Raw genomic sequence first — 17,517 nt, forward strand, 5'->3', positions numbered from 1 at the left:
CCGCGGCACGTGGGACCCTCCCGGACCGGGGCACGAACCCGTGTCCCCCGCATCGGCAGGCGGACTCTCAACCACTGCGCCACCAGGGAAGCCCAATACAGAGTTTTTAAGTCAGGAAAATGGAGAGCATTTCTAATGATCACAGTCAGCACTGGGTAGCCGTTCAGAGCACTGGCGTTGGACAGCCTTGGCGGCTAATTCCAGCTCTGTCCCTGACTAACTGTGCAACTTGAGTGAATGACTTCACCACTTTGAGCCCCCTATTCTCATCTGTAAAATAAGGACATCTACCTTATCGGTTGGTCATCGTAGGATGAAATGAGATAACGCTTGTAAAGTGCTAAACACAGTTTCTAGAGCAGAGTAAATGCTTCCTAAGTGTTAGCTATTATTGCTTTCACTACGCTGAGCCACACCTCCCTTGCCTGGGCGGCATCAAATATACCTGGGACAGAACTGCCACCCCTGGGCCAGCCTGCTGATCAGCAGCTAGTGATGGTCAACGTCACAGAGATTCCTTGTGAGCCTGAGTGCTGAGTGCTTACAGGGAGAGAAGGGGCCAACAAATAGAAACTGTAGCCACAAGACCAAGGCTGAGTGTGTCCAGGATGTAGAGGCTGCTAACCACAGAGGGCTTTTGTGAGTCGTGGTCACACTCTTAAATAGTCCTGGGGTCAGCAGAGAGGTTTCTGAGTGCAGAGAGGGAGCAAGGAGAGCCCACTGGTTTGAGCTGGGCTGAGAGGTCCTCAGTGCTCTGGCGTCTTTTCTCTGCAAGCTGAGTGTGTGCCCTGGGAGAGTGGAAAGAAACCCTCCCACAACACCAGTCTCTGCTGCGCTGCACCCATGTCCCTCGCTCAGAGTGCAGCCCACATCCTGGCTGCTAAACCACAGCCCGCCTCGGGCTGCAGGCTGCTGCCTCTCACAGTGGAGGGAGAGGGGCCTGCCCGGCAGCACCTCCTCCCCTCCCCTCCCCTCCCCAGCCCCAGCTCCGCGGAGGCGCTTCCTTTTCGAGGCAGCGAGGAAATGTGTGTCCGCTGCCTCCCCTTCACCTCCTCTCTTCCGTCTGCTGCCTTCATCTACCTTTTAAGGCCTCTGTTTCTGTCTCACCCATTTTCTGAGCTGACCGCTCCATCAGGAACCCATCAGGCACTCTCTGCCATCCTTGATGTTTTTCTCCAAAAGACATTAGGCAAACGATCATTTCTTTCTTTCTCTTTCTCTCTCTCTCCTTTCTTTCTTTTCCTTCCTTCCTCCTTCCCTCCCTCCCTTTCGCTCACTCTCTCTCTCTTTTGATTTATTCCCTGATGCCCTTTCCAAAGAGAGCTTCAGATATTGCCTGTTTCAGCTGTGAAAACAGGTAGTACTGGCATTTGGGGTCATAGCTAGGAATACAGTCAGAGGAAGGGAGGACCTGCGTTGTCTTAGGAAACGAGGCAGCCTCTGCGGGCCTCCCAGAAAAGAGGGACAGCAGCTCTTTCAGCCCAATACACTTTATTTCTTTCCTCTCTCAGCTGAAAAGGAGCCTAGCACATTCATGGAGCTGCAAATGACCATCTAGGGGCCTGCTGTGGAGACAGGGAGGGAAGGGGCACAGGACTAGCTCTGGGTCAGGGTCTGTGAACAGGGCAGGACCTCTGCCAGCATTTACCCAGTCCGTTCCCACAGAGGGTCGCCAAAGAGAGAGTTAGAAACAGGGGAATGTAGACGGACTAGTTAGGGATGGGGCAACTTCTATGCAGGAGAAGGAGGGAGCCAAAGGGAGAAGTAACAGCCATCAGGGCAGGAAGGAATGGGGGTGTGTGAAGAACAGAAATAAATATGCTGATAAGAGGGCAGGCCAGGTGTGAGGGGTGAGTAGTGATGATGTTTCAAAGGATAATGAGGCAGCAATATCCTTGGATGGGGGCCAGCAGAGAAGGGAGGAAGGAGGCCGCTGGGGACAAGGCTGAGGGTGTGAGTTCCCCACAAGGCCGAGGAACAGTTCTCCTGTGGGGTCCAAGATTTGCCCAGGGAGCAGGGAGTAGCAGGCCTGGAGAGGAGCCAGACCTGCGTCAGTGGGAGACAGTGTCTTCAGGAGCTGTCAGATGCCTCTCTGATTTAGGCCAGCATACAGGTCCCGCTGGCCTTTCCGGATGGGCTGGGGGTGGAATAGAGAGGGGGTGGTCAGCAGGGTGGGAGGAGGTCACTCCTGAGAAAGAAGGGCCTCTGAAGAACCTTAGACCAGGGGTCAGGAGGCAGGCCCAACTGGTAAGAGATTTGATCTGGTCACCTCCTGTGAGCCTCAGTTTTCCCATCTCAAAAATGGGAAACTAAAGACCCAACTCTCGGGGCTTTTCTCAGAATTAAATGAAGTCACTCGTGCCAAAGTGAACAGCACGCTCTTGACTGGTGCTCAATAAATATTTGTGTTGAGTTTGTCCAGGTGTGATATTCAAAATATTTAACAGTTGGTAGTGCACATACACCGAGCAATCAGAACAATCCTGGTGGTTCTCTGCTATGCCAGGCAGTAACTCTTCAGTTGCCCAATCTAGAGGTGGTCCAGTGGGGGAGGGGCTGTGATGTCTGGCAGTGTGTGTGCTGGGGATGGAGGATGGAGGAAGCTTGGGGCTATTCACCAGTGAAATATTTTCATACTCCAACAACTGGTAGGTGCATGCCGGTGGAACATCAGTCATGAGTTTATCATGGTAGAGTCTGGGTGTATGGTATTCCCCATGGCTGTCGCCCAGCTAATGAATAAGCCAGAGAAACAGGAGCAGCACCTCACCCCTACCACCCGTGGTTGTGGAAGCCCTGCAGCCTTTGAGATGGCCCCGTTCTACCATGATGGATGCAGAAGCGGGCACATGGTGGGTTGTCCTGGAGCCCTGAGGGAGGGGATTTGAAGTGTCTGATGGGCCAGGTGGACAGTCCCACCTGTCCCCTTCTCTCCTAGAAAGACCCCTCCCCCCCCACTTTATCCCTTGTTACCTCATAGTCTGGGTTGGGTACAGGTGGTGGCCTCTCCCTGTTTTGTCCTGCAGAGGAGGGAAGGGAAAAGGATTCATTTCCATGAGGAAACGCCAATCTTGTGAGAACGAGACCCAGACCAAGGAGGGCGAACTCCCCTCTACTTCTTTTTTCTATTTCAGCTGCCCTTACTCTTTGCTTTCTTTCATGCCATCTCTAATGACCCCACACTGTCCTTATCATTTGTGACCTCAGCTAAAGGTCCTCCACTGTTTCCTTTCCCACAGGTTGGAGTCGGGAGGGCAAGGAAAAGTCAGGAACTAACGTCCCAAAGTCTCCCCAAAGATTGAGGGGTGGAGTCTGATTACTCCAGAACACTGACAGGCACTTGAAGAAGCCCATCCTGGTAGTAAACGTTTCTGCCTTTTTCAAGCGTGGAGAGGACAGGAGTGATCGGAAATGGGACACTCTCGGTCAAGATCTTGGCCACACTGTGAATGTTCTAGAGAAGCTGTCTTGACCTAGCCCTGGACTTGCCAGCCCATCCTGGCCTGGCAAGGATCCTGGACATCCCCCCTCGGCGGGAATCTCCTCCATGGTCTTACCCCTGGGCCTGCTGCCAGCCCCCGCTCCTCTCGTCACAGGCACGGCCTTGGCCTTTCTGTTCTTGCTCCAGTGATACACCAGCAGCAGCAAGCCCAAAGTGACGCCAATGTCCACCACGATGATTGCGGCCACCACCCTCAGATCCGCCTCCACGCAGTTCTCACACACTGTGGGGTGGGGAGTGTGGAGAGAAGAAGAGAAATCACCCGGAAAGGAAGACACAGGACACTGGAGATGAGGAAGGAAAAAATGAAGGTCGTTCTCCCTTTAAAACTCACATGCCTGCCATGGTGAGACACCCCCTGCCCCCTTTCAGCACTGTTACAACAGCAAGCAAACTGTGGTGTTCATGGGTAGAGGCTCTGCAGTCAGACAGTCCTGGGTTCAAGTCCCAGCCATATGCTACTCACTAGCTGTGAAAATTGTGGAATGTGTGTTCAACTCACAAAACCTCTGTCTCCTCGTCTATAAAATGGGAGTAAGATAGCACTCAACCCATACGGTGGTTAAGAGAATTGTGTGAAAAGCCCTGGCAAGTATTTGGTATAGTGCTTCAAACTTAATAAGCACTCAATGATTGTTAGCTATCATTATTTGCTTATTAATATGCCTTAGTTTATGACATTTTAGTGGAGTGGCTTTGAGTCCTTTTTGTAAATCCTGGAGAATTCCTCTCTGGATAAAGCATCAGATAAACTTATATTGGTGTCCCGTAATTCTGGACATGATATGATGCAAAGGACCCAATCTTGTCTCTTGGGACATTGTAGTTTTAGATCTAGAGCTGACTGAGGTTACCCAGACAGCCCCATATTGGTGTTTAATCTATATTTCAGAAAACACGATGCTGTGTGGCCCCAGACAGTCCCGGATTGAGTGTCGTAGAAGCACAAAGATGCCAGGAGACTGTGAGTTGGCTTAGGGGAAATATTGAGAATGCCCTTTTGAAATGGTCCTCCCTAGAGAGTCTAATCGTGCTTGCTCTGAAGATCTATATTACCTCTTGCTTTCAGGTAGAGCTTATGATTCTCGCTCTCTGAGCAGGTATAATAACCGCTGTCCTCTATTTCTGAAAAATCCTCCAGTAACAGTGGGTTGTTATAATGATGGGGCCTTTTTTCACCATCTTTTTTCCAAGATATTTCCTCAGATACAGTATCCTCAGGGCATGTAAGCTCTACACTGTTTCCAGAGATGGAGACTTTATATGCTGGGGAATGGGAGAAAAGAGAAGGGAAGTTAAGGGGAGAACCCAGTACGATTTAAGGCAAATTAGTAACAGAAGAACCAACCAAATGCGGAAAGCCCTCTGACATCCTAGGTCGTAGATTTTCTTGTCAAAAGGGAACTCTGCTGCCTAGGGGGTATGAAAGGGGAGATATGTAGGAGAAGGGGCCCTAGAGAACATTTTGAAGGTGACTTCAGAGTTTAGGCATGGACATGGGGACTTGGAAGGGGAGGAGGGAAGTAAAGAAAATCTACAGCAGTCCTTATTTGTAATGTTTCTAAAATGGGAGTTAGAAACATGAGGCTGGGAGGACCTCAGTTCTTGGGATTAATCTCTCTCGATCACTTCCTTTTCCCCAACCACTGACTTGCATCATCAGATAGGGCAGATATAAAAGACTGATAAACTTACATTTCAGTGTTTGTATTTGTGTAACTTCATCTGAAAATGCAAAAAGGAAGGAATGGTAAGAAAATAACCTCGGTTCAAGTTTAAATTGTAGGTGAAAAATTTCAAGTGGAACTAGATACTATCCCCAAGAATTCCCAAAGAGGGCCCGTTCTTTAGGGAGCTCCAAGTCTTGAAGGTGAGGTATGTACTTGTCCTATGAGATATGCTCATAGACACAACTCAGATACATCAAACTGAGAATATACCAGCATGTGCTTCTAGATTTAGATCCACTAGAGCTCAGAGTCTTAAAATCCTAAAGCTGAAAAATTCCAGTCGTCTTCAAGCTTATTCTCTTGCATTAGCAAGAACCATATTCCAGATAGATATGAAAGGGTCTTCTCAGAGATAAAGACCTTCATATGTTTGAATCACTGATTCTTGGGCTTACCTGTTTTTCGTTATTCAGAAGTTCTTACTTATAACTAACAGAAACCCTCATGGTAGAGATCAAATATCTTTCTTCTTATTCCATGCCACTTTCTGTTATTGCCCTTAACTTATGTGAAGCACTATGTGCATTTTAAGGAAATAGTTCTTCTAATAAAATGTGACTTTATTTGAAATTATATCCGAGTGCAATCAACTCTCAATTATTTTTGTTAGAACTATTGGTGTGGACAACTGAAATCCACTAGTATAGTTTGGGGATCCAGCCAAATTCCCCACGGTAGGCAATTTTGCCCTGGGAAGTGGGCTGGGGAGCACGCTCATTTCCTGGAACACTTGTGGCTGGGACACTGGGCGGCCCCAGGCTATGCTTGAGCCTGTATATGACAGCCGGAAGAGTGGAGAGTGGTGCTCAGAGACAGCCCCCTCTCTGTTGGGGGTGTTTTGCTACAGTGTGCTCTTGGGGACAGAGCACTGGGCTGAGTCAGTAGCGCTGTGTTTGAATCCCAGACCTGCTTTAGGCTGTGTGACCAAGGGAAAATCATTTAACTTCTCAGAGCCTCCGTTTCTTCATCTGGGAAAGGGAGATAAACCATCCACTTCACAGGGTATTCGTGAGAATTAAATGGATTATGAAGGTGAAGATGGATGGTGCATAGCAGATGCTCAAGAAAAGTGTTAGTTACTTTCTTCCTTTCCTCCTGGGGGCCCTGCTAATGGAGAACAGAACAGAGTTCTGCCCCAGTTGCTCAGTCCGCCCTCCAGCTGAGATCATACGGAATGTAAACAAGTCATTCTCCAGGTGTATCTGTCTGCTAATAATTGGGAGTTGAGTACAATGACAAGAGGTAGTCTGTAATGTTTTGATTTGGGAATAATTTTTCGGCACTGATATTACTTAGAAATATTAAACTAGAGATCATAAATAAAATAATTTAGAAGTAAATAGAAGTTTCACTCTGATTGGTGTGTTTGTTTGGAAAAGCAATGTAAAGGAAATTGCTCACAACTCCTTTTGGCACAAATGTAGCAGTAGAGCTCAGAGCACCACATCCTCATACAAGGGCCTAGATGTCTACGCTCACAAAAATTTAATACACATTCATAAGGATTAAAATATGAGCTTCAGCGTCAGCTAAATCTGCATTTATATTTCTCTCTCTGATTGGACTATATATTTATTTTCTAAGCCTTGGTTTTCTTACCTGTAGAATAGGGATGTTAGGAGAATTATATGAGGAAATTCAGGTAAAATATTAAGGGCAATACATAGAACACACATGCTCAATAAACTTTAATGCATATTAATTAGTCTGCATACTTCCCATATAATGATATCTAAAATCCACCCCCTGCTTTCTATACGTCAGATAATGTTCTAAGTAAATTACTCATTCAGTCCTCATAACAACCCTACCAGCTAGGTATCATTATTATTTCCATTTCGCATGTAATTATGCTATGGCACAGAGAAGTTAAGTAAATTATTCAAAGACACTCAGCAAATAAGAAGTTGAGCCAGGATTCAGATATGATTGTCTAGATTCAGAGTTAGACTCTTAACCTCACACTACATGGCCTTCTCCTCTGCCTGAGATATTCTTCCTTAAAATATAAGCTCACCCTTTAAAATTCAGCTCAAGGATCACCTCCTCTGGGGAGCTTTCCCCAACCATCCTCTGTAGAGTTGACCACTCTTCTCTTTATATTTTATTCTGTATCTACCCATAACATGCAAAAGACTATATTATCAATTATTTGTCTTTCAAATAAGACCATCAGCTTTTCTTTTTTTTTTTTTTTTTTTAACGACCGTACCACCTGTCTTGAGGGATCTTAGTTCCCCAACCAGGGATTGAAACTGGGCCCTCCGCAGTGAAAGCGTGGAGTCCTAACCACTGGACTGCCAGGGAATTCCCAAGATCATCAGCTTCTTGAGGGGAAGGAACTAGTGATGCATTCACATGTATGATCATTTATTCATTCAAAAAATATTCATTGAGCACCTACTATGTGCCAGGCACTGGGCCAGGTAAATAAGACGCCATCTCTGCTTTCAATGAGTTCATGATTTACACAAACACTTGTGGTGGCTCCAACACCCACATGTGTATTCTTTCCTGAGTGGATGCTCAGGGATACACATCACGCTCAGCTATAATCAGACCTGACAGTTAGCAACAAACATAGCCACATCTCATTGAAAGATAATCGTATTTTCCCTCTAATAGTTCTGGTTCTTAGTATTTATTACTATGATTGTCTTCTACGACCATTTTGTTCCACATTTGAAAGGAAGTCGTACAGAGTGAAAATCCTCTTACCGGTTTCTTCAAAATCTGAAAAGGAAATGATAAGAAACTATTAACAATACTCCGATCAGCTACTGAGATCAGACCCTGCTGCCATGGGTTAGGACTCTTCCCTCAACCTTTAGATAAACAATGGGTACGTTTGGTAGTGTATATATGTCCGTGCCACTCTCTCACTTTGTCACAGCTTACCCTTCCCCCTTCCCATATCCTCAAGTCCATTCTCTAGTAGGTCTGTGTCTTTATTCCCGTCTTACCCCTAGGTTCTTCATGACCTTTCTTTTTCTTAGATTCCATATATATGTGTTAGCTAGTGGGAAGCAGCCGCATAGCACAGGGAGATCAGCTGGGTGGTTTGTGACCACGTAGAGGGGTGGGATAGGGAGGGTGGGAGGGAGGGAGGCACAAGAGGGAAGAGGTATGGGAACATGTGTATATGTATAACGGATTCACTTTGTTATAAAGCAGAAACTAACACACCATTGTAAAGCAATTATACTCCAATTAAGATGTTAAAAAAAAAAAAAGAAAACAATGGATATTCAAATTCCCCATGGCTGTATACGAAAAGCTGTTTAGGATCCTACATTAAACAACTGGTAACTAATTATAAAAAAGGGTTCTAAGTAATCATTTTGAATATAATATATATATTTGGTATATAAATATAAAAAATATATTTATGAAATCATTACATTGTATGCCTTAAACTCACCCCATGTTATATGTCAACTATATTCCAATAAAGCTGGGGAAAGAAGAAGACCTGTATTGGGCATAAATTAAATGATAAACGAAATCAACCCTAAATGGCCAATAGCAATGTGGAAGAGGTGAGTTATTCTGAAGCATATCAGTGCTTTTGACATATCCCATCTGTCAATAGTGTAACATTAACACATTCTCCATGATATATTAAAAAGAGTATCCAAAGGACACTACAAATTAGGCAGTATAATGCAATGGAATGGAGACTGGCCCAGTGGCTGCCTGCCTTTAAACACAAAATTGGTTCACTCAATTTGGAGGAGATGACTGAATAGAAAGCCTTCCAACATTGGGACATTCTTGACTCTCTGCAATGACTGAGAAAGTAAGTCCAGGGCAGGCACACTCATATGCATGTGCACACATGAACACATATGCACGTACATTCAAAGTATTTGGACATGTAATTCTGAATGTGCACTCAAATGCTGCCCCAGAGGCTTATTCAGTGCATCTTCATGCAGGCATTCAAGCCACAAACCCTCTACAAAAATCTCCTATCAAATATGAAATGCAAACAAGTGAAAACTGTTTGTACTTTTTTAGTTGTCTCAATTTTATTCTTTTGAATAGTTAAGACTCATTATTTCCTATGATCTCTGTTGCATTCCTCTTCTTGGCTAGAACTAGCTCTAGACTTCTGAAGAAAAGGCAAAGGAGAAGATGATAGAAACCTCTTTTATTGCTATCTGTGGGAGCTCTGTGGGAGGTCTAGTGAAAACGCCACTCATAAATACAAAACACAGTGGGCTGATTTCATAACAAGGAAAGAAAGCATATCTCACCTTCTTCTGCCCAAGCGCCAACTAGAAAATAAATAAGAAAAAAAGAGTTAGTAAATGTTGTGAGTGCCTGAGATTCCAAGCAGAAAAAGTTCTACGGCCTAGTCTGCCCATTTCTGAAGATCCAAGGTCCTTTCCACCCACTGCTGGATCACAGTTATTCCTATACCCCAGATAAGTGACAAAGACTGCTGCGTACTGACCACGGGTTCCTGGTCAATTCGGGATGAAACAGAAGAAGAAAGCATCTAGCGTTAAACATGAACACACAACACTTGGCAAACAGAAGTTAGAAAATGTTGAGGGTACATCTGGGGAGATTGGAGAAACAGCAAAACAAGTTTGCAGCCCAGCCACAATTTTGAAAAGAAATCTCTGACTGTGGAAGAAAAACAAGCTCTGGGTTAGGTACAAAGACTGAGATTCTTATTCCATCTCTGACTCCTGCTTGTCTGATGGTTCGGTTTTTCCATTTGTTTCCTACTTGAGAAAGAGATGGAAATATTTGAAACCGATTATTCATCAACTAGAGCCTGTGCATTGAAGAGTCCTATCATATTTCCACTGGGCCCTCCAGAGTCCCTGCACTTAGCAGTAATTTGGATTCTTTATGAAAACCAGTTTCCCTGACATTGCCTTAAAGTTTTTGTTTTTTTAAAAACATTAATTCATTTTATTTTTGGCTGCGCTGGGTCTTCGTTGCTGTGCGTGGGATTTCTCTGGTTGTGGCGAGCAGGGGCTACCCTTCGTTGCGGTGGGCGGGCTTCTCATTGCGGTGCCTTCTCTTGTTGCGGAGCACGGGCTCTAGGTACGCGGGTTTCAGTAGTTGTGGCACGCAGGCTCAGTAGTTGTGGCACGCAGGCTCAGTAGTTGTGGCTCGCAGGCTCTAGAGCGCAGGCTCAGTAGTTGTGGCACACGGGCTTAGTTGCTCCGCAGCATGTGGGATACTCCCGAACCAGGGATCGAACCCGTGTCCCCTGCATTGGCAGGCGGATTCTTAACCACTGCGCCACCAGGGAAGTCCTGCCTTAAAGTTTTATGTGTACCTCTTTTATCAACAGCCTCTATACTGGGTAAGACACCCCTCCCAACTGCCTCCTGCCCGGACCTGCCTAACCAGAGCAGACTGGCACATTCTCATGATGCCACATCTCTAGAGGTGCTTGGGTCTTTGGTATTCTCTCTCGCCCTCTCCCTCTGCAGAGCATAGTTTATACTATAGGCCTCTAAGCCAATTCCTTGAAGGAGTCACACTCTGCCCCTGACACTCCAAATGTGTTTCCTGGACCAGTAGCAGACGAATAAGCCAGAGAGCTTATTAGAAAGGCAGAATCGCAGTCCCACTCCAGACCCACTGAAGCAGAAGTTGCAATTTAACAAGATCCCCACCCGGTGATTTGTGTGCACATTCAAGCTTCAGAAACCCAAGATGAAGCAGGAAGTAGAGAAGCCATGGCTGTAGCTCTGAGATGGGAGCTCCAGCTGTGATAGCAGTTTCTAGGTCTCTGAAATAAAACCCTTGTGAGCTGTCTGGCCTCATGTCGTGCTGTCATTTAGAGCACAGGCCTGTAGGCAGTCCTGAGTTCCCAGATCAGCTTCAGCACTTACTAACTGTGTGGTTCTAAACAAGTTATTGAGCTTCTTTGAGTATTAGTTTCTTCATCTGTAAAATAGGGGATACATACAACATTTACCTTCCAAGGTGGAGGTAAGGATTAAATTAGTTAACACGTGTAAAGACTTCTTTAACACGGTATCTGTCACTCAATAAACGGCAACCTTTAAAAGAATCTTCTTTGTCTGTTATGAGATATGGAAATGCTGTTGGTTATTTATCAATTTATATTCCACCTTGCTTCAAAAAGGACTAAAGTAATTGAAAGCTCTTGGTCAACTGAAGGAGACTGAAAATTATGAGGTGTTTCATTGTCTCAGATACTAAGCTTGCTGTATACCCTGTGCAGAGTTTGGGTTCAACTATCTAATCTCCTCACAACAAAGAGTGAAGGTTAACTCTTCTAATCTCTTCTGTGTTAGTTCTTAAGGGCTCGGTTGTTCATTGACAGAATGAGCTTGTTCTCAGAGGCACAAAGACCGCCTTGCTTTCAGTAGATATGATCATCTCAACTGCTTTTCTTTGGCTGTTCTCTGAAAGGTCTCCTGGGCACACACTAGCCTCCAGCCCCGGTTCCCTATGCTAACATTGCACAAACACTTTATATTTTCTAGTAAATGAGGTTCCTTGGTACCACTGGGCAGCACCAGGTTAGGCTGTGAGCCTTCCATGGTCTGGAGAAACACCCCGCTTTTCATTCCATCCTACTCACCTGATAAGAGGCAGAGTCCCAGAACTCTCCAGAGATTCCCCGACTGCATCCTTCCCTCACCGGACACTCACTCTACCTAAGATGGCGGAGGCCAGTTGGCTTATAACTTCTGAAAAAGAAGCCAGAGGACTTTTTCAAAACCCCTGATGGAGATGAGGACCCTGGGGCCATTGCTCCCAATGCTGGGATGAAGAAGGGGGCTTTGTAAGAGGGAGACTCACCATTTTCCGAAGCAGGCACCTAAGGCTGGGAGGGGAGGCGGGTTTCTGAACCCGACACAGGAAGTGTGGAGGGGCCTCTGGGCCTGCAGGGTTCTACGTCACTGGGAAACGTTAGAGGCAGAGACAGCCACCTGGGTTGGCTGGGGAGAGTTGGGCCCCACGTCCTCCCATTGGACGAGCGAGACCTGAAGGTGCTGTGAAAAATACCTGCAGTTTAATTGTCTGGGCCTTGCACCATGCAACCCCCATGTCGGGGGCTTCCTTCTCAGAAACCCCTGCCTGCCGAACAAGCTGTGACAGGAAGAGAGAGGAGCACCAAAGAGCTGCTTTCATTATGGCGTATGTGGCGTGGGGCAGCAAGGCACAGCCATTTTATTAGCAAAACTGCTGGCTTGAAAAGACATGTTGACTTAAAACCATGAGATGCCATTCTTTTTTGCCTATAATATTTGCAAAAATATTTAAAAACACAATATTCAATGTTGGAAAGGGTAAAGAGTGACAGTCTCAGAATCCGCTGATGTGAGTGCAAACGGACACAACCTTTCTTAATTTTTGAGCATGCATCAATCAAATGCTTACCAGGTGCCAGGCACCGTGCTGAGGGCTTTACCAACAGATCTCACTTAATCCTCAAAACAACCCTCTAAGGTAGGTATTATTTTCGTCCCCATTTTATACTTGAGTAAACTGAGGTTCAGACAGGTTATTTAAGTTGTCACAGATTACAGAGCTGGGACCCTGGAAAACATTTTGGCGAAATTCATTGATTCAGTAAATATTTGATATCTACTATGCTGTAGTATGTGCTGGGCGCTCGTAATAGAGCAGTCACAAGATAGTCCTTGTGGAGGATGAAAGGAAATGTGGACATTAAACTGATTATTTCAGGAGATTGACCCTGAGAAAGAGGAAATACAGGGGCTGTGGGAGTGACAGAGGGGGGCCTAATATAGTCTGGGGGTAGAGAAATTCACCCTTCTCAGGGTGACATCTAAGCTGAAACCTGATGGAGGAATAGGAGTGACCCAGGTGCGGGGCGGGGCGGGAGAGCAAGTAAAGTATTCCAGACAAAGGGAGCATCATGTTTGGAGCCTGGAGATGAGGAAGAGAGGCGTTCAAGAAACTGGAAGTCCAGAAAGGCAGGTAACAGAGTGAGAAGGAAGGTAAGAAATGGGACCAGAAACTCAGCAGGTTCCAGATGGGGAGGGATTTGCAAGCCTTGTTAAAGATTCCTAAGGATTATTTTAAGGGCAATGGGAAGTGATGGAAGGGTTTAAAACAGGAGGATGACAGCATCAAATTCTTTAAACATTTTAAAATTTTTAAATGAAAAAATTAATTATGGAAGTAATACATGCACGTTACAAACAAAGAAGAGCACAGAAGGGTACATACAACGGTCTCTCACCTCACCTCGACTCAGCCCTATTCCTCTCCCTAGAGAAAACCACTTTCAACTTTGTAAACTGTTTTTTTTCTGGTGGTTACCTTCTTATCTCTAAATGTGCGCATTGTCATCATTCGGGTTCTCTGGGAAACAAACTTTGCAATGGAGATTTGTGTGCAGGTGGCTCAGGCTAGGATTATAATAGGGAAGAACCTTGTATTCTATTACAAGTTAATCACTAAAATGATGTTACCAGTAAGCTTAAATTATACATAATGGCCCATCTCTGGGAACCCTGCCTCCGGGGTAATGAGCGTTCAGCTAAAATACCTTTGTTTAGCTCACAGGGAGCATCCTGACCAGGCCCACCTGTGAATGACTGCAGGAAGGAAGAAATTAACACAACCCCTCTGGAGTCTGGCTGGAACCAGGACTTTATACCCTCTCTTTTCAGTATAAAAGAAGCCTGAATTCTAGATCTGGGGAGATGGTTCTTTGGAGCACTAGTCCACCATCTTTTCCATCCGCTGGCTTTTCGAATAAAGTGGCCATTCCTTTCCCCAATAACTCCTCTCTCTATTTATTGGTCTGTTGTGCAGCAAGCAGTATGAGCTTGGACTCGGTAACAGGATGACCGGTCAGAGTGGTCCTGAATTGAGGCCACAGGTATATCATCTAGTTTTGCTTATGAGCTGGTTCCAGAGAGCTGTGAACTTGGATGTTACAGCTGCTTCCGCTGAGAACGATGTCTGTGAAAGGGCTCAGCTGTGGGCTTTCAGAGGACACCCTCCCAGCAGCCAGGGGAGTAAGCAGTCCTCAAGGGGGAAGCTGGGCAGTACACGCGCAGTTCACCCCTTGCACTGCTCAGATCCACTTGCTGTATAATCATTTCACGCCATTTTTTAAACAGCCTTTTCAGGGTTCTGGTTGATCTCTTTTCCTGGAGAAGCTTGTGAAAGGAAAATTACAGTCCCACTACACAGCTCTTCTGGGGGTCCCATCTGATAGCCATCATCTCCCTCCTTTATTACTCTTCTAGATTGCTCCTGGCCTCAGCTAGCCCTTCTGCTGACCTAAGAGAAGACATAGCTTGGGGAGCCTGAGCCCCTGGTCGGCACGGCCTTCTCAGGCCGTGAACCCTTGGGTTCTATATGTATTCTCCCTGCTCTCTGCAGCCCTGACTCCTCCTGATGATACGGAGAGATTCATCCTGCTGGGAGAGCAAATTATTTTTTTGCCTACTGGTCTCTTGGCAGGGGAGGCAGCAGGTGTAGCTTAGTTTAATAGGACTCTTGGTGTGTACTATGGTGGAAACATTCTGCTTCTGGAAACCATGGCCTCTAGAAACTCAGAGTCTAGAGTTACAGGGACAGGAAACACAAATTTCCTAAATGCTTCACTGGATAATGGTAAATATGGATGTTCCTACTTCCAACCCTTGCTTCCTGGATGCATATATTCTATGTCTTGGGGATGCAGTATCATATTATAGTCACTGATTTAAGATGTATGTCACATCCTGAAGGATAGTGCCCCAGGCTGCAGGGTGTCATCTTTAAGTTGATACCTTAGCTATGTCTTCAAAAGGCTATTCCATTGGTCCATTGGCTGGCAGCTTTAGGACGGTGTGGTGTATGGTAGGCCCAGTGGATCCCATTGTCATACGTCTGTATACCTTTGTTGTAAAGTGGGTCCCACGGTCTGTTGTGATGCTATGCAAGATCCAGTGCTTATGGATCAGACAGTATGTGAAATCTTGGATAGTAGGACTAGCTGAGGCATTACAGGCAAGAAAGTCAAACCTGTACTGTTCATTTGATAGAATTGAATATCTATCAATTCCTATCAAATGAATTGAGTCCTTTCCAGGTTTGGTTTGGAAGGGTCCAATGTAATCATCTTGCCAGGAAGTGGCTGGTTGGTTTCCCCCAAGGATGGTCCCAAATTGCAGGCTCAGCACTGGACTCTGTTTCGGGAGCAGCAGTAGCTAGATCAGCCTTGGTGAGTGGAAGCTCACACTACTGTACCCAGGTATAGCCTTCATCACTGCCACCAATAGTTACTGCATTCATAACACCACTGTCCCTGTGTTGGGATGGCTGAGGACAGAGGCTAGTTGACATTAGCTGGCCAAGTCATTTTCTTCTACTTTGTGTTGTAGTGCCTCTTCCATGATGGATGTTCTCTGGTGGGTGTTAACTCATGACACAAAGAACTACTCACTTTATAATGATGCCCATTGGTCCATACACATGCCTCTTCTCCATACTTTCTTGCTCCCAATCTTCTAATCTTATTTAAAACCCCTGATCAATAAATGAAGCCATCCACCACTGTGCATGAATCTCTATATATTCAAACATCCATAAAGTGGATGACCAGGTACGATGCCAGAAGCTCTGCCCTTTGGGAGAATCTCCCCTCACTACTGGCTGTCAAGGCTACTTTTAAAAATTTTATTTTAATTTTTTTGACTGCGTTGGGTCTTCGTTGCTGTGCACGGGCTTTTCTCTAGCTGTGGAGAGTGGGGGCTACTCTTCATTGAGATGCACGGGCTTTTCACTGCGATGGCTTCTCTTGCTACAGAGCACGGGCTCTAGGCCTGCGGGCTTCAGTAATTGCAGTGTGCGGGCTCAGTAGTTGTGGCTCACGGACTTAGTTGCTCCACGGCATGTGGGATCTTCCCGGACCAGGGACTGAACCCGTGTCCCCTGCATTGGCAGGCAGATTCTTAACCACTGCACCACCAGGGAAGTCCTCAAGGCCACTTCTGAGTGGCCTGCAGGACTACAGCAGTCCATTTTGACTTGCATCCACATACTGAGCTGACATCTGTCAAGAAAGATCAGGCTTTATTCTCCACTATCAGTGGTGGAGGACATAGGAGTATGGGCTAGGTACTCTTGCAGCTTGTATCCTCTGTAGCTACTCATGCCTGAACCAGACTGTATTCCTTACATATTATGATGGATTGTTGCTATATCCACCCAACTTTACAACTTGGTGGATCTGACAATTGCCTAACTTTTATGCCTAACTTTTAATGGGCAGTTCTGATTTAATGGCCAATTGATGTCCCATAGTCAGTCACTCAACTCTACCAGTGTGTCTGTTCTAGTAGCTTGCCTGGAGCTGTGTTTCCAATGGTATACAATTCTCTGCTGAAGATGGAATGGCCTTGTTCCAGAACCCTATGTGTCAACATTGTGATCCTCCTACTAGAACTTGCCATAGGGACTTCCCTGGTGGTTCAGTGGTTAAGACTCTGAGCTTCCACAGCAGGACTTGTGGGTTTGATCCCTGGTCAGGGAACTAAGATCCCACATGCCATGCAACGTGGCCAAAAATAAATAAATTAATTAAAAAAAAAAAGAACTTGCCATAAACTCCAAAAGGCAACTTTTCTCACCGCAGATATTTCTAATTACCATCAGGTGTGCCAAAATATGGCCCAGGTTGCAGAACTGCTTGCCCTGCTACCTGGACTTGCTGCAGAGCCCTTTACTGCTCTGGGCTCCACTCAAACCTGGAAGAGTTCCAGATCACATGGTAAATAATCAAATGTGGAGTATGCTCCTCGAAAACATGAGGTGCTGTGTTTCCTTCTTAAAGTTAAGATCGGTGCAAGGTGCAATAACATGTCTTCTACATTGGAAGGCATGGCCTGGCTGGCCCAAGACCCTGGACTCCTAAAACGGCCACTTAGGTGGCAGTCCCCTGAATCTTCATAAGGTTTATCTCCCATTCCCCAAAGCCTCAAAGTACTTGCCATTTCTTGCTTATATGATTTGGCTAGCGTTGATGTTATCGATATAGTAGACTGCTATAATGTTCTCAAGAATGTCCAGATCATCCAGGTCCCTTCAGACTATGTTATGACAGAGAGTGGACAAATTAACATAGCCCCAGGCAAGACCAGGAAAGTATATGTCTGTTTCCTGTGTGTGAATGCTCTAACAAGGGTATTACATTTGGCACAGCTGCTGCAGTTGGGGTTACTATTTGGTTTTCAGTAATTCACTCTCATGTACAATGATTCCTCATTTTTTGCAAAAGCCAAATTAGTGAATTAAATGGGGATATGCTAGAAT

The 17,517-nt window shown here is 45.6% G+C and overlaps 1 protein-coding gene across 1 annotated transcript; it reads right to left on the reverse strand.

The window, feature by feature from the left end:
- Positions 1 to 1,485: 1,485 nt before the first annotated feature.
- On the reverse strand, positions 1,486 to 11,874 carry CD3E (CD3 epsilon subunit of T-cell receptor complex). The gene is made up of 8 exons (XM_024131362.2): positions 11,816 to 11,874; positions 9,492 to 9,512; positions 7,951 to 7,965; positions 5,198 to 5,227; positions 4,559 to 4,768; positions 3,558 to 3,725; positions 2,974 to 3,020; positions 1,486 to 2,137 (listed from the first exon to the last, which is right to left on the reverse strand). The coding sequence occupies exons 1-8, from the start codon at positions 11,862 to 11,864 to the stop codon at positions 2,081 to 2,083; spliced, it is 597 nt and encodes a 198-aa protein (XP_023987130.1). The 5' UTR covers positions 11,865 to 11,874; the 3' UTR covers positions 1,486 to 2,080.
- Between the last annotated feature and the right edge of the window lie 5,643 nt (positions 11,875 to 17,517).

The sequence above is a fragment of the Physeter macrocephalus genome, chromosome 16 (assembly GCF_002837175.3).
Source record: "Physeter macrocephalus isolate SW-GA chromosome 16, ASM283717v5, whole genome shotgun sequence".
NCBI classification, from domain to species: domain Eukaryota; kingdom Metazoa; phylum Chordata; class Mammalia; order Artiodactyla; family Physeteridae; genus Physeter; species Physeter macrocephalus.

Coding starts and splice junctions, on each gene's coding strand:
- CD3E (XM_024131362.2), bottom strand. CDS start 11,864: ATGCAGTCGGGGAATCTCTGGAGAGTTCTGGGACTCTGCCTCTTATCA. Junction 9,513..11,815: donor GGGACTCTGCCTCTTATCAG/GTGAGTAGGATG, acceptor TTTATTTTCTAG/TTGGCGCTTGGGCAGAAGAA. Junction 2,138..2,973: donor TACCCAACCCAGACTATGAG/GTAACAAGGGAT, acceptor TTCCACCCCCAG/CCCATCCGGAAAGGCCAGCG.